Genomic DNA, 17,553 nt, shown 5'->3' on the forward strand with positions numbered 1-17,553 from the left:
AGATCGGCAAAAGTGATTTCAAGTAGAACAGACATCTCTTTGTCTACTGTTTATCGTGTTTTGAAACATGTTGCAAATGGATATGGTACTGAGCACCAAAGAGGCGCTGGTAGGCCAAGAAAAATGACTGTCCCTGACAGGCGGCTTGGTATTCACGTTTCTAAGAACAACCGAAGACGTCTACAAAACACAAGTCTGGATGTGATTAATAGAGGAACTGTGGCTGTTTGTAAGGGGACAATTAGAACACAGCTGCATGCAGTGGGTTGGCAGAAAAGTCAAGTACTTCCATCACCCATCATGAAACCTGAACAAAAGGAGTGAAGATTGAACTGGTGCTTACAGCACAGAAATGTTAACTGGGACAATGTGATTTTCTCAGATGAAAATTCTCTGTGTGGCTGTTTCCTAATACAATAAAATTCTGGACCACACAAACTGAAAAACCTTTGTATCAGCGACCAGAGTACAGTCCAATATGTAATGTGTGGTGGGGCATATCTTTTAGGGGCAACACTCCTCTGTGTGTTTGAAAGGAATATGAACAGTGAGCGGTAAGCAGATATTCGCGAGGGACATTTACTTCCATCTGCGACCCGTGAAGGTCCCGGGGTAGAATAGGCCTTCAGCAACCCATGCTTGCCATAAAAGGCGACTATGCTCGTCGTAGGAGGCGACTAACGGGATCGGGTGGTCAGGCTCGCTGACTTGGTTGACACATGTCATCGGTTCCCAATTGCGCAGATCGATGCTCATGTTTTTGATCACTGGATTGTCTGGTCCAGACTCGATTATTTACAGACCGCCGCCATATAGCTGGAATATTGCTGAGTGCGGCGTAAAACTAAACTCACTCACTCACTCACTCACTCACTTCCATCTGCTCACGTGTTCTGTGGACATTTTAGGATTTTCCAGCATGACAACGACACAAACCATATTTCAAAGCATTCACAGGCCTGGTTTCAGATTAAAAATATGACATTTTTAGATTTTCCAGGCAATAGTCCTGACCTAAATCCAATGGAAAATGTTTGGGGGAAAAGGTAAAATCTGACAAGTACTGATGAAATGAAAGAAGAGTTGGTCCGATATTAGGACAGCATGGACCACCACTTTCTAACTTCTTTGATCGATAGTATGCCCCGCCGCATTGATGCCTGCATTTCTGCCCCATGGTGACTTGACAAAATACTAACTGTTCACCTGTCTTTAAATCTGGACACGCCTCCGAGGTTTTGGTAGTCAATGTAACACCGGCTGGGGAGGGAAATCCCGTCAATGATTGGTAATTACGATGTAGATGATCATTTGACATAGCAATAACCGAAGCGCGCGTAAAATCAATCTAATGTAACAGTAACTATAAGTAGATAATTTAACCCAACACCTTCGTCGGCCCGTTGGCCTTGCGGTAGAATGTCTGCCTACGGATGAGAGATCTGCGGTTCCAATCCCGCTTCGAATACCCGTGAATTGTGAGTTTATAATTAGTCTTGAACGACAATTTTTCAATCGATTTCAAACGTTCATCAGTTGAATGTCGATGGTCATACAAAGTTAGGAAAAGTAAAACCTGGGAAACGGCCTTACTAACGAAAAGTAAAACCTGGGACGAGGTGTTTCTAGCGAAAAGCAAAACCCGTCCCTCCGAAAGAAAACAAACAAATGCGTTTTTTCTGGAAAAACAAGAGATGACCTAATATAAAGTGAGAAGCACACTTTAGATCTATGTGTTCTACTAATGTTCCCATTAAATACGTGAGTAATGCGTGAAAAATACACACGCAAAAAAATTGCAAACCTTAAACTCTTATTATAGCGACTAAGTAACGAACAGTGCTGAACACTACACAGCAGCTTACGTTGGTGTTCTCGAGAAGTACCGTTCCGCAAAGTCTGCCAGGACCTTGTCTGGGAGAGCCTTCAGCGTTGACACCACACGAGAGAAGCACATGGACATCCGCTTGGAACCTTCTCAACACAGGAACACACCAATGAACGACACAATACACATTAGTTATTGGTTCTAGTCTGTCACTAAATATTGCAGACATCATGTTAGACCTAGGTAGGTTTTTTCAAGTTGTATCGCCTGTTTTGAAAATATGAGACTTTTGCTTGAACTTTATTATTTTGTTAACAACAACTGGAATTATTCGACTTTCTTGAAGTAGCATGTTGTGTTATTTACAAGACAGAGATATTCTGTCACACTGCAGACTCGATCAACGTCATTGTAGTACAACGTCGTCACCGTATAAACTAAAGCCATGTTGCCTGTCAATGGACAAAACGTGACCATCGATATGCACTTCATCAGGATTTCCTCGTTTTTTCAAAGAACTATTCTGACATTGATTTTCTGTCGACCCCATACCTTGTTCTGGTTCCTCCCTCATGCACGTCAGGTTCTTCTCCAGGTACTCCAGATACTCATCAACATTGACGGGCGTCTTCTTCTGCTTCACCTTTATAATATCAACCACACGACATTGTTCACGTGAATGAAAACAAGCGATGCCACATGTGCACATCTCAAACCAATCCTAAATCATGGTCATGTCGTGCGTCCTAAGGACATCTCAGTTCCGACTACAGCAAATGTTTATGTCTTGACGTACGACAGCAACATACTCACATTTCCAAGATGGATGGATGATTTTTCAATTCGGCTTGGTCCTTTAACGGGGACATCATGAACTTTGTGTTTCGTAAGAAACTGTAGTTTTCCCAAAGCTAAGGCTGACATTTCAGGAAATTCTGCAAAAAGAAGGTAAAAGCTGAAATTACTAACTGAAATTGTAACCTGTGGTTGTGTTTGGCAGTATATATCCTGCTAAATGCGCTGTACACAAATATAAAATTTTAAAAAATAAATACGAAAATGATTAAAAAACAATAATAAAAATGATATAAAGATGATAGTAATGAAAAAAGTCACACCGACACATATATCTTACGTTTGATACTTTTTTGTTTTGTTTTTGTTACAAATATTATTTGTGCAACTGAACATTGATGATACACCCAAGCAAAGCATCTAGATGCTAGCGTGTGATATATATAACTGACATTACCCATGTCTTGTAGCTGGTTGACGGGTTTCACTGGACGCCCTGTACTATGAGGATCAAAACTGAAACGTAAAAATTGATAATTGAGATTAATGAATTCACAATATCAATTACCAGGCATTTGCTGATTACGTTTACATGACAAATAATATGCAGTCCCTAAACCAAGGTTTGATACACCTTCCTCCCGACGAGCAGCCAGTAAACTGTACCTAGTAGATTCGCATGGACCTTTCTCGTGAAGTTGACATACCATGTTCTTACTTTAGTAAGCTATAGTTCAAGACGTCAGTAACGTGACACTTTCTAGGACAAGATTACAAATGATGAATTGTCAGGTGTGAAGTGTAAGTCAACAATAACTGCAGTGACGACGTTCGTGTGTCACAAGCCATCTTACCCATCTGCAACCTTGTGCATGGTCTGGAACGTCTCGTCGATGACGACTGTATGCACTGTCCCAAGTTCGCGGTTGTAATACAGCGTCTAGAGACGAAAAATAAAAAAAGATAAAAAAATAAACAGGCGGCTGTGCTTCTGTATGCTTCTCAACATAACTGTAATGTTAACAGATAAGCATAAACCTTCAATGTCGACTTAAGTCAGAAAATGTAAACTAGTATACCATGGACGGTATTGCAAGATGCAAGAGACATTTTAGAGAGTCGGGCGTTTCGAGAACTTCATGTCTGAAGGTTACTACATCTGTTAAGTTATAGTGTCATTTGGAGAAATTCACCTTTGTGTAGTTGGAGGTGGCGTGCTCCACTGGATGGTCATCCGGGTGCCTGGTCTTCGTGAACACGTGACCTTCGACACTTGGTTGTACAGTGTAGGTGGCGTTGTGGAGGCCTGCAACAGGGAACAGTGCTAACATCAGTGCACCACTATGTCTTTATGCCTGAGTGTCTTGGTATAGTGCTCTAGTCCAGCTCTAAGTTATGCGACAGCCTCAGACAGCGTCAGTTGCTAAGGGCTTCTCCCCGACGTAAGCATCAGAACACCAATCGCATGGGACTTTTAAAACAATGCGTGTTGCCGACAGTTTAGATTATGACTTCTCGCATTAACATTTTATCTTGCAAAGGTCGGTGGTTTCGTCATTTTGTTCAAGTTCCAATATGTACTTTACACCAGTATTTAAGATGTTCACTTGCTTGACGATTTAGATAGAAACATTCCCGCAAATGCAACAGCCCCAGGACATGTCCCCATTATCATATTACGTGCTAGACCAGCATTTGTCTTCAAAAGAGCATCGTCACCTTCATGTCCAGTTTCCAGGACGTGGTAACTCCAGCCCTGTGGTAATCTCTCAGTGGGCACCTGTAACAGAGACAAATCAATGTCGTCAGTAAGTTTTGTAGTCGAGAATAGAAGCCAGCTTGAACTTTCGGTATTCCTGTCAAGACATATGCCCTGCGAAAAAAAATCAAGGTAAAATGTCCAAGGGAATAATTAGCTTAACCAGTTAGTGTGACAATATGTGGTTAATTAATTATTTTTCGAAACGAATTGGTGAGACACTTATCCTTTATCATCACGATAAAGGAGAACTTCCCCAAGTGTAGAAACCTATTATAACTCCAAGTTCAAGACCAGATATCCCGTCTGATTAAATGAGAAAACTATGACGATGGTACAAAGTATGCGTACATCTGATTCCTGGTGGAGTCTGGAAGCGAACAATGCCGAGAATCCTTTCTTCATAGCAACTGCCTCTTCGTCGTCATCGGGAGGATGATACACGTGGGTTATCTCCCCTTTTCGGGTTATCACAAATGAGAACCTGCGAACAATAATGTAGGAATTCGCGCCTTTCTGCATAATTCCACTGACAAGTTACCAGATCGACGTACCTACATGCAATATACCATGCTTCCAAGTGTTCGCAGTGGTTTACAAGTATATAAATGTATTATGTTTGTTGAAATGCCTTGTCACGCTACATCCATGTGAACAGCACATGCATACATTAAAACGCGGGTAATATTTTCATATCAGTAAAAATAACCATATCAAAGAAGTACCTGGAAATCGTCTTATTTATATTACTGCAATTTATGCAGATGATTGGAACACTAACACCAACGACCAACGCAAGTCAAGACTTAAGATAATAATGCACAAACTTAAGTACTGCGTTACACACAACAATAATATATATGATGATTACCAGCGTTACAAACAACAATGATATATATGATGATTACCAGCGTTACAAACAACAATGATATATATGATGATTACCAGCGTTACAAACAACAATGATATATATGATGATTACCAGCGTTACAAACAACGATATATATGATGATTACCAGCGTTACAAACAACAATGATGTATATGATGATTACCAGCGTTACAAACAACAATGATATATATGATGATTACCAGCGTTACAAACAACAATGATATATATGATGATTACCAGCGTTACAAACAACAATGATATATATGATGATTACCAGCGTTACAAACAACAATGATATATATGATGATTACCAGCGTTACAAACAACGATATATATGATGATTACCAGCGTTACAAACAACAATGATGTATATGATGATTACCAGCGTTACAAACAACAATGATATATATGATGATTACCAGCGTTACAAACAACAACGATATATATGATGATTACCAGCGTTACAAACAACAATGATGTATATGATGATTACCAGCGTTACAAACAACAATGATATATATGATGATTACCAGCGTTACAAACAACAATGATATATATGATGATTACCAGCGTTACAAACAACAATGATATATATGATGATTACCAGCGTTACAAACAACAATGATATATATGATGATTACCAGCGTTACAAACAACAATGATATATATGATGATTACCAGCGTTACACACAACAATGATATATATGATGATTACCAGCGTTACAAACAACAATGATATATATGATGATTACTTACCACTTTGAAAAATCCCATTGATGACTGATGGTATCTGTATATAAAACATCGTTTTGTTCAGTTTTATGTGGTAAAATCTATGTGTTGGAAACATACAGTATATGAAACCGAAAGAGTAATTACTGTTTTGTTTTGGTTTGCTTCAGTTAAAATATGAATGTCGGGGAATTCAACTCAAAAGAACCTTTGTCTTTCTATGTAATAATGCCTCATCTCATTAACTGAGTGTATGCATTATGTCGTGATTGCGCACCTTCTGGAAATACCAACCAGCCAGTTCATTGAAAGAGATAATCACTTAATCTAGAAAAGGAACAAAGTGAGTGAAAAAGGAAGCCTTCTCCATGTATCTTATGTCTTTTTTGTTTTGTTTTGTTTTTTGGGTTTTTTTATCTGGAGAAGTAGGCTTATAAGTAGAACACTTTGAACGTCTGGATGAAACATCTGTTGACTTATATTAACTAATCATCGCATTTGACAACGGTAACTTAATTTTACGCACCAGAATTTGGGCCGTTGCTTATCCCCAGGGCGTATACTCGAAGGTAGATTTCTTGCCCTTCGACACTGTCTCCAACATTGATATAGCCTACCTGAAAGATGTGTGCACGAAAAAACAGCATCTATATTTGAATTTGTGTGGATACTCACTGGCTGATCCTTTGCTCAAAATGGACACCCATGGAATGTACCCTGTGACAAGCATATATGGAACATAGAGCATTATCGTGAATTATAATAAATGATCCATCTGTAATGATCTACATGCTTAAACAGTGAACAGTGAAGCAACTGCTAACAGTGAAGCACCGTCAAGTACATGTCAAGTACAACAGATAAATCATAATTATAGTTATGGACGGTTATGGACGGTTATGGACGGTTATGGACGGTTACTTTACTGAGAGAGTGTAACCCACATATAACAATGTTACATTTGACAGATGTGCCATAATCATGCCGTCGGATGACATGGTTCCATGCATACAGCTGTACTACGTGTGCATTACATACAGCTGTACTATGTCTGCATTACATACAGCTGTACTATGTCTGCATTACATACAGCTACACTATGTCTACATTACATACAATTGTACCATGTCTGCATTACATACAACTTTACTATGTTTGCATTACATACAGCTGTACTATGTCTGCATTACATACAAATGTACCATGTCCGCCTTGCTTACAGCTGTACCATGTCTGCATTACATACAGCTGTACTATGTCTGCATTACATACAGCTGTACCATGTCCGCCTTGTATACAGCTGTACTATGTCTGCAATACATACAACTGTACCATGTCTGCATTACATACAACTGTACCATGTCTGCATTACATACAGCTGCACTGTGTCTGCATTACATACAACTGTACCATGTCCCCATCACATACAACTGCACCATGTCCGCATTACATACAACTGCACCATGTACGCATTACATGCAGCTGTACCATGTCGGCATTACATACAAATGTACCATGTCCGCATTAAATATGGCTGTGCCATGTCCGCATTACATACAACTGTACCATGTCCGCGTTACATGCAGCTGTACCATGTCGGCATTACATACAAATGTACCATGTCCGCGTTACATGCAGCTGTACCATGTCGGCATTACATACAACTGTTTGATGTCGGTATTACATACAGCTCTACCATGTACGCATTACATACAACTGTACCATGTCCGCGTTACATACAGCTGTACCATGTCCGCATTAGATACAACTGTATTTTGTCCGCATTACATACAACTGCACCATGTTTGCATTTCATACAGCTGTACCATGTCCTGATAACATACAACTGGACCATGTCCGCATTACATACAGCTGTACCATGTCGGCATTACATACAGCTGTACATGTCCGCATTACATTCAGCTTGACCATATCCTCATTACATCGCTGCTCTCACGTTGTAAAGAGACCTGCATCACTCCTATGTTAATATGACACGACGTGAAATCCGATGTAGTCGGCGTGAGAGTAAACTGTTTTATTACTACATTGTCAGGGTGGACGTATTTACGCTGGAAAAGACGGAAGGGGACTCCAAACGAAGCTAACCCCTTATATACACCACGTGTTCAACGTTCAAATTTGACTTCATGTGAGATTTCAAATGATAAATAATACTGCGTTAAAACGGTCCAGTGACAACTTTCTTGTCAAACACAAGCAGTGATTAGTCTACATGAAACGTTTGTAGCGTTGTATTATTAACTAATCTCCGCATTTTCAAACGGACATTTGAAAGAATTAACGCAACAAGCTTAACTGGTTCAAAAAAACGATAAAAAGTCTCCATAAATATAACAAATTAACTTTGTACTGCTCTATATGAAGACGAGAAAAACTGTGAAATGTATCTGTCGTGTATACCCGAGAACGTTTATCGTAATGCCCTTACATCGCTCCACTGCTCTAATCATAAGTTATTAATTGAAGAAGGTAGGAAATTAGCTTCCAATAGAGAAAACACCCTCTGTTTTTAGGTAGGAACAGAATTTCACCTTGTTTAGTATGTCCATTTATGACGGTTTTAGACGAGCTATCGTTCCTGCATATTACTATACATTTCCTTCACAAATATAATTTCAACAGTTAATTGCACATGAAAATTCTCATGCATCGACTATATAGAAACAATATGACATACATCCATCAAAACAGATCTTTCACATGCTTATATATTCTCATCTTCACGCCGTCATACTGCTCTATGCTTCTACTACGAATGTTCCTTCATAATTCACAGCCATTATTTTCAAAACATTGTGATGCATGTTTCCAAATATACCAGCCCATTGGCGCCCAGTGTCGTTCCGCAGAGTAATGGCTTTAGGCTCTCTTGAAACTCCTGCTGGCACGACAATATATACCTGGACTACAGGTGTTAGTCCTAACTCACTCACTCACTCACTCAGTGCGAAGCCTACCTTCCCGGACACGTGAAAGTCGCCTACTCTGTTCAGTTGTGTCTTGGAGCTGAATTTGTATTGATACTCATACCCAGGATCAAAGTTGATGAAGTTGCAAAATGATGGCGCCAGCAACATCGCCATGAGCAAACACCGCCCTGGGGCCGTGATGACCCCCATGATGGTGTGAACAGGTGACAGGGACATGCTCTGCACCATCGCAACAAACGTACCTGGCTAACCATGGCTTATATACCCACAGTTCTTTCTGTAACTGATACACCTTGATCATCGATGATAGCTCAGTATGTATAACTGATTATCGATGATAGCTCGGTATGCATTATCAGGTGTATAGGTCACATATTGGTGTGTGTTGTGGAATAAGATCAGAAGATACGATCATGTGCATTTGGGGCTGTTGGATAGCCGGAGGTTAAAGAATTTGATTGCCACTCCGAAGACCCGAGTTCGATTCCCCATATGATACACTCTGTCCCCCGTTTGTCCCCGCCACGATATTGCCGTAATAGTCCTAAAAATGAAGTAGAATTAAAACTCGAAACTGATATAATTTCGTTATCCTGATCCTACCGGGTACCCAGTTAACCACAGAACAACGAACTGGAAGCATTTCACTGGAAATACTGGGTGTTCACATTGCAGTTTGTATTCTTCATGACTGTTACTGTATTTAAAGTTACGTTACAAAGTCTACACATTAACCATGTCCGACAATTGCGTTTGCGCCTTGCAGAGATAGAACTGATCTTCAGTAACACACGTTTGTCGTACGAGTGGTTGGATCGGATGGCCAGACTCGCTGACTCGGTTGACACATGTCATCATGGCCCGTTCCGTTGATCTTTGCTCATGCTGTTGACCACTGGGTTGTCTGATCTGAATTCGATCATTTACTGACCGACGTCATATATCTATAATAGTGCTGAGTGCGCCGTAAAACTATAGCCATTCATGCATGTATTTGTTACGAAACAAACGTTTCAAGTGTTACGAACTCCCTGTATTTCGCAGTTACATATAACTACAGATCTAATTTTGCAAGAAACGATTACCACAACCGCACTGGGTACTCTTAGTCGACAAAACTTACGCTGGATCAGTACAACATCAGCTGTGTCCACGATCTGTCTACTAAACACGTTAAAGGTGAGTTTGAAGTGGTATAATGTTACCAACTGCATATAATGCACCGCTGTACACGCCGGTTAACATATCGCAACGCCATACAAGGATAATCAGCTTCATTATTAAATGTACTGAAAGAGTGGCGAAATTGCTCCCTTTGCCACAAATATCTCTGCAACCATGAATCACATAAGATTATCTGGAAAGTACGCATTTCTTTAATGTTAAAAACGGTAAATCACGCAAAAACTGTAAGTAGCAAATTAAGGCATTTCATATGTTAAGATAAGCCAAGGTCGATTTGGATCCATGCCGATACATACGATGTAGTGCTTATCGGACGAAAAGTCTTGTAATACCTGGTGACTGTATATTTGATTGCATTAATCAGGTGGCAATATCACTTGTATCGCTGTGCTGATAAACAATCAATCGAAACCCAATATTCGTGCAGATTGACTAGAATCGCACATACACTGAACAGTGTGTAGATGTTTAATCATTGTACCGAAATCTAATAGCGTGGAGAGAAGGTAGCGGGTCTCTCAGTAATGAGGTTATGCTTATCAATGTTGATAAGATCTGTAAAACATGTTCAGATCCAATCGTGTGGGTGATTTAGGTACATATACTATTCGTGTATAATTCCTTTGCGTGCTACAGCGGAGTTTTGCGTAATTGTGTACTCCAGAATTGCATGTTGCTCGATCGGCGATACACACGAGGTGATGTGTTGCTGATTTCTGAAACGGAGCCTCATGCTTAAAGGGAGACAACTGCTCTAACCCTAGCAAGTACCCCAAGTTCTTGTGGCTGTACCAACAGACGTACCCTTCCCAGTATAGAGAGTGGATACTGAGAGCACACAATGCAAGCTAAACGCGCAGGCCTTGTTACATTTTCAGCCAGTACGCTTCGCTTAATGCCGCGATTAGTACTTACTGCATCAATAAGATATCAGTGACAACCAGTCCAGAAATGGTGTGAACACAATATACACATGTGGAAAACCGAATTGGAACACGTTAATCACAAGTCTACCCTCCTCTTACATCCCAAGTAATTTAGTAACCGTTATATAGATACCTCAGTGAACATCGATTTTACCTTTGTAGCACAACTTTACAGGTTCGGCATGTTTTTAAGCGACAGTCAGAAATAATCAAAAATAAGAATGTCTTGAGCTGACAGTCAGCTTTCATGTCTACACCGTAAACAGCACACCATCTACACCATGAACAGCACACGCGGACACACACGCGCGCGCACACACATGCATATGCATGGCATGTTTCGCAAAAAGCGCATGCATAGCAAATCTTATGTTTTATCGAGTATTATCAACACCTTCCAGTCAGTTCAACATTTGGGCATCAATACCTATCGCATGAGTATGTGAACATTCTTAATTCACATGCCCCGTTTCGTGTTTCTGTATCGTTCTATCTGTTATTAAGGAAACTCGCACAAATCAAATGATGTAGATATAGCTGTTACATGTCCAGCTGTTCATGTCATGGCATAGATGGCGCTTCTTGCACACCTGTGTGCAACCAGCCTTGCGGGCAAGGGCATGCTACTCGTCCTATCATAAGACTTGCGATCCTATCTTCTGAATATTTTAATGCCCTTCAAAACAGACAACAGCACATGTGGTTCTCCTTTTGTCGTAAAGGTTCTTGCTCGAACCACTGCAGCCTTTCACCACGGACGCCTATTTAGGTTTAGGTTTGGACAACATGTATTGATGGTAAAAGTGAAAACTCATCCATCTAGAATAGCATGTGTTAGCTACACATTTCTGTCCATATTATTTTGAATTATGTTCCATTACTCAACTAAATACAATATTCACAGTACCTACTTTTATGTAGTAGGTATCATCATTGTAGATTAAATATATCGTGCAGATTGTAAATGTGATTTTAATATCGTGGTATGATCTTTGATCACAACTAGCACATCATGTGAGTACATCATACATTTACTGCAATCCAACTATTATGTGGATTTCATTGTCTGTGACATTTGAAAATATTCTATTGGGCATGTCCCGAAAGTATCATAAAGATCTATTTCCACAGCTTCTAAGGGAACACATATGTTAAATGTCGAAAATATTGGTTTTCCACCAACAACAGCAACAGCAACAACAACGTATAAGTTAAGTTATTCAGGAAATGTTCTATAACCACGTTAGCTGTACTGTAAAGGCACCGTTGTAACATCTGGGCCAATGAGAGAAATAAAAGGCCGTTTATGCTGTGTTTAATTTTGACAGCAGTCATACGCTTTGAAAGCTTGCAGAATCTACAGCCGTCTTCACGGAGGATAATCCGTTTCTCTGAACAAAGCTGTTACCATCTATCCAGAGAGTCATTTGGAAGCGTACATCCCCCGAGGTATGTTGATATTATTTGATATCTTGCAAATAGCTCAACAGAGCCCCTGCATTCACACCAGCAAACCATTAATGCTATGTACAAGGGGGTGGGTCTTGATGCTGACATCAAGTGCTCTCTTTAGAATAGTCGTAACAACCCCTGGTGTTCAAATAACTTAAGAATAACTTGACAAGCATTGATGTGAATTCTTGCTTGATTTTCCATCAAACATAAATATTCAAATAGTCATACGGAAGAAGCTTCCGTCGTATTTGGCCCATACGCCAAAGTGAACTTGAATCCTCCCAACCCAGCATGAATGCAGTAAGTGTGCTCAAACAGGCGTGTGTTATGTGGATGTTATGTATATGTATGTGTACTGATGTATTTCTGTATGCCTCGTTTATATCATAAAACGGTAAGTATTCACGGTTCAGAACCTTCAAGCCTAATTCACAGATTTGGGACTAAATATACGACCAGTGGTATCTCTCGGTTTATGTATGTGGTGTCTGTGATTCCATTGTGGTACACCCGGGTAGGACACTGCGGATATGATATGAAAGGATTGATGAAAGCAGCCGGGGTGACCGGGTGTGCTCCTAAAGGATGACCATGGTCTGCACTACCCTTACTACCCGCCACTGATCATTTCAGTGGAGAAATGGATGCAGGAAGATAACCCAGAATATACCACCATTGAGCGGAGTACGCGTACATGTCTAACATAATAAGCACAATGAAGACACCTATCCATTAGTATCTAATAACATGACATGTTTCAGTGAGTCGTTCCGTCTTAATGGTCAGAAGTATGCGATAGTCTGTGCTTGTGCACAGTCACTCACTAACACAGTCACACTCTCACTCACCCATTCTCCCATCCACCACTCACTCACTCACTCTCCCACCCATCCTTCCACTCACACACGTTGCAGCCCATTCAATCACTCACTCATGAACTCACTCTCCCACCCGTCCAATCACTCACTCATTTTCAGTCCACTCACACCTCCATCCATCCAATACCCAACTCATGTTGCCTCCATCTTTCACTCATACACTCACCCTGCTACCCATCCACTCACTCACTCATTCTCCCGTCCAATCACTCGCTTACTCACTCTCCCATATCCGGTGTAGAATAGACCTTCAGCAACCCATGCTTGCCACAAAAGGCGACTATGCTTGTCCTAAGAGGCGACTAACGGGATCGGGTGGTCAGACTCGCTGGTTCCCAATTTGCGCAGATCGATGTTCATGCCGCTGATCACTGGATTGTCTGGTCCAGACTCGATTATTTACAGACTATATTTCCATATAGCTGGAATATTGGTGCGTGTGGCGTAAAATTAAAATCAACCCTCACACCCATCCACTGACTCATTCTCCAACACATCCACTCACTCTCTCGCGCATATACTCACGCACCCATCAATCCAGTCACTCAAGCTCACTCACCCACTTACTCACTCATGCACTGATCACCCAAACCCTTGTCCAGGCATCCACGTACTCTCCTCACTTTTAGGGAACCAAATACATTGTACAATTCATTACAAAGCTGTATTGACAAGAAAAAAACTATTTACACGAATTTACAAAAATATGTTTACAAGAATGCCTATTTTTAGATTGCGGTACATGATCTTGTTCCTGGGCGCTCATAGCCAAAATATGAGTGGAGAATTAATGAGAGACTTTCCGGTTCCCGGTTCGTGACAAACACTGTCTCAGGTTATGTCTACACATTGTGTTTTATCCCCCTGCAAATTATCACCAAGGTGCATGTATTATCGACGAATCTGTGAGCGAACATCAACTGAGCAAAACTTGGTGACGTAAACACATGGGCTGCTGTTATTACTATCACCTCCTGTCACAATAACAGTAGTAGCGGTGGTAGTAGTAGCACTGTGTGCATCATCATCAGTAGCGGCACCATCTTCATCTACAATCTATCGTCACTGATACCACTTTCAAGTGAGAAATGTCATGACTGACGTTTTATTCACGGACATGTACAATCCGGTAGGACTGACAACAGTATTATGCTGAACATCATCTGAATCTACAACACACACACACACACACACACGCGCGCGCGCGCGCACACACAGAGAGAGAGAGAGAGATACGGAGAGAGAGAGAAAGAGAGAGACACACAGAGAGAGAAAGAGAGACACAACCTCCTATAAGGGCTTGTGTCTCATAGTTTCCAATAAAGAGCCGTTATCTCATTAATTCAGCCAGTGAACTTCAGTAATTATATTCTCATGTTATACTGTGTAAGTCATACTCCCGACACGTCAAGCGCATTTAATCTCTAGAACCTGTTAATCTACGAGTACTCCTGGTCCTGTCTGTACTCTCTTTCATCTCATCCACTTAATGCTCTCGTTATAGTTAGTTAAGCCATAGGCACACCAACGAGGTTGTTATTTTATGACTAACGTCTTTATTAACTCTTGTGTTTGACAGTTAATTTATATATCATATATCATAGAGGTAGCGCTTAGCTGATGACACATCACGCAGGGCCATCCTCCGCATCTGTTTGACGACGCACCAAAGTGGAAAAACCATGTCAGGAATAGGTGAATGAATTGAAGCTCGTTCTTGAAATACGAGATCTTTTAAGAGGAGTCTATTGAAAAGGCAGCACTCTAAAATGAAGTGATCTCAGACAAAGCCATATATAAACATATTTTCTCATACCCTTTAAACCATGTTTTAAAAAAGCCTCATAAAGATTAAATATATTATCGTTTGATTGAGATACTGGCGTGAGATCTGTATCAAATTGACCCTCAAATCTGACACGGACCATTAAGCCATGAAACTTGTGTGTGTTAGTTCAAAACTTATTTTCATGATAATAAGTGATGGTTTCATCTCGTTAGAGAGAGATTCAATGTCAGGTACAAGTGTTATGGATCATTTAATGGGATTGTCGCAGCGGCTTCGCAGGTAGAGTCTAGAGTTCCCCCACAGTCTCCCTCCAACCCGCCTAGTCTGCCCCGTGTAATTAACACTATCAAGGTAACAGTAACGCCCATTGTTCGCAGCCTTCATATGACATTTATCTCGGTCAAAATGACGACTTCAAGCTAGGAATCAGTACAATAAAGAAAGTGTAACAATAGTCGGTAATAAGCGTATTCATAGGTATCTAAATGGCGTACATTCCTTTCATACGAGGGTATTTTGGTTGGTATCGGTAGGAAATGATATATCAGTGGGCATATGTTACCGCTTTTCTGTATCTATTGTACACAGTGATTTATTGCCAAATGTGATGAAGTCAATATTTTCTTTCGTACCACGGTCAATCTAGAAAGTTATGCTCCAGTAAATGGTGTGTTTGTGATGGCGGTGTTGCTGTGTTGGCTATACTTTAACACAGCGGGAATACTCTGAAAATATGGGCCACGAAGGAAAGGTAACCCTATTCACACTGGTCGGGTCATCTACAAGACGCCCATATTCAAAATGTATAATTATTTACGTGATATATTGTGTATACGGATGTAGGAGAGAGAAAGAGAGAGACAACTTGAGAGAGAGAGAGAAAGACGGTGAGAGACGGAGAGTAAGAGAGACGGGAGAGAAAGATAGAGAGAGAGAAAGAGAGAGAGTTATCAATCTTAAAGTACGGAGTTATATTGAAAATAAACAAGAAAAGTGGTTTGAGTAAATATTGTTTACATGGTCAAAGCGTAACATACGTACAAGTCGTGCATGTTTCAAAACTTGGAAATCGTAATTCTAGCACATTAGACCAAATGCACCGGGATTATTGTGGCATAAATATCGATGTTGGACAGAAGAAGCATGCCGTTACCGAAAGTTCAATACGAATATGCCAAGGCTTACGCTTGTTCACAAATCAAGGCGATTGGTATTTGTAATATGGGGTCTTCACAACGTCAGCTGGCACGAACCTTCTGCTCCAGCCAAGCCGCCATTAGTACTTGGATAAACCACTACCAACAGACAGGTGAGGCCCATGGCCGGGAAGATCAAGGATCACGAGACCGGCCGGAGATCCTGCTTCAAGCACATCTACCTCCAGAACATAATCATGACGGCGACGTCAACTGCAGCGACAACACTAGGACATGCCATCAGCAGACGAACAGTCCTTCACCGATGTGCATGACTGGAATACGAGTCCGCCAATCACTCCATGGAATGTCTTCACTTGTCTACACCTTCAAAGCAGACTGCAACGAACTGTATGTCGGTGGCAGCGACGTGACTGAGCGAGTGCTCTTTGCAGATATAAGTCGGGCCCGGAACGGTTCCATTTGTTTCGTCGTGAAGGAGAGCAACTGGCGCCAGTCTGCGTTCAAGAAATTCATCCGTTCAGTGTTTGAGGCGTCATGGTATGATTCGGAATTTGTGACCAGGGAACAACAAGACTGGTTATCACCCGATGAAATCTGAATACCCAGGATACGAAGATTTGAATACGGGTATGAAGTGTTCAGACCTTTCGCGGTAACACCCACGAAATGCCTTAATTGTGCGGGAATACCTGCTCGTTAACGTCAAGGTATTGCCTTAATTGTGCGGGAATACCTGCTTGTTAACGTCAAAGTAGTGCCTTAATTGTGCGGGAATACCTGCTCGTTAACGTCAAAGTAGTGCCTTAATTGTGAGGGAATAAATGCTCGTTAACGTCAAAGTATTGCCTTAATTGTGAGGGAATACCTGCTCGTTAACGTCAAAGTAGTGCCTTAAATGTGCGGGAATACCTGCTCGTTAACGTCAAAGTAGTGACTTAACTGTGCGGGAATACCTGCTCGTTAACGTCAAAGTAGTGCCTTAATTGTGCGGAAATACCTGCTCGTTAACGTCAAAGTAGTGCCTTAATTGTGCGGAAATACCTGCTCGTTAACGTCAAAGTAGTGCCTTAATTGTGCGGGAATACCCGCTCGTTAACGTCAAAGTAGTGCCTTAATTGTGCGGGAATACCCGCTCGTTAACGTCAAAGTAGTACCTTAATTGTGCGGGAATACCCGCTCGTTAACGTCAAAGTAGTGCCTTA

General features: G+C 41.0%; 1 protein-coding gene across 1 annotated transcript in view; it reads right to left on the reverse strand.

Moving 5' to 3' along the window:
• The window catches only part of LOC137267781 (uncharacterized), a 34,534-nt gene extending 25,348 nt beyond the window's left edge, over positions 1–9,186 (reverse strand). The window contains exons 1-11 of the mRNA XM_067802225.1: positions 8,986–9,186; positions 6,531–6,621; positions 6,029–6,062; positions 4,734–4,866; positions 4,343–4,403; positions 3,817–3,929; positions 3,478–3,563; positions 3,081–3,139; positions 2,642–2,763; positions 2,381–2,471; positions 1,866–1,974 (exon numbers count right to left, since the gene is read on the reverse strand). Coding sequence (XP_067658326.1) covers positions 1,866–1,974; positions 2,381–2,471; positions 2,642–2,763; positions 3,081–3,139; positions 3,478–3,563; positions 3,817–3,929; positions 4,343–4,403; positions 4,734–4,866; positions 6,029–6,062; positions 6,531–6,621; positions 8,986–9,186 — 1,100 coding nt within the window. The remainder of the gene's footprint in view (positions 1–1,865; positions 1,975–2,380; positions 2,472–2,641; positions 2,764–3,080; positions 3,140–3,477; positions 3,564–3,816; positions 3,930–4,342; positions 4,404–4,733; positions 4,867–6,028; positions 6,063–6,530; positions 6,622–8,985) is intronic.
• Positions 9,187–17,553: the final 8,367 nt, after the last annotated feature.

This window comes from Haliotis asinina, chromosome 16 (assembly GCF_037392515.1).
Source record: "Haliotis asinina isolate JCU_RB_2024 chromosome 16, JCU_Hal_asi_v2, whole genome shotgun sequence".
Lineage (NCBI taxonomy): Eukaryota > Metazoa > Mollusca > Gastropoda > Lepetellida > Haliotidae > Haliotis > Haliotis asinina.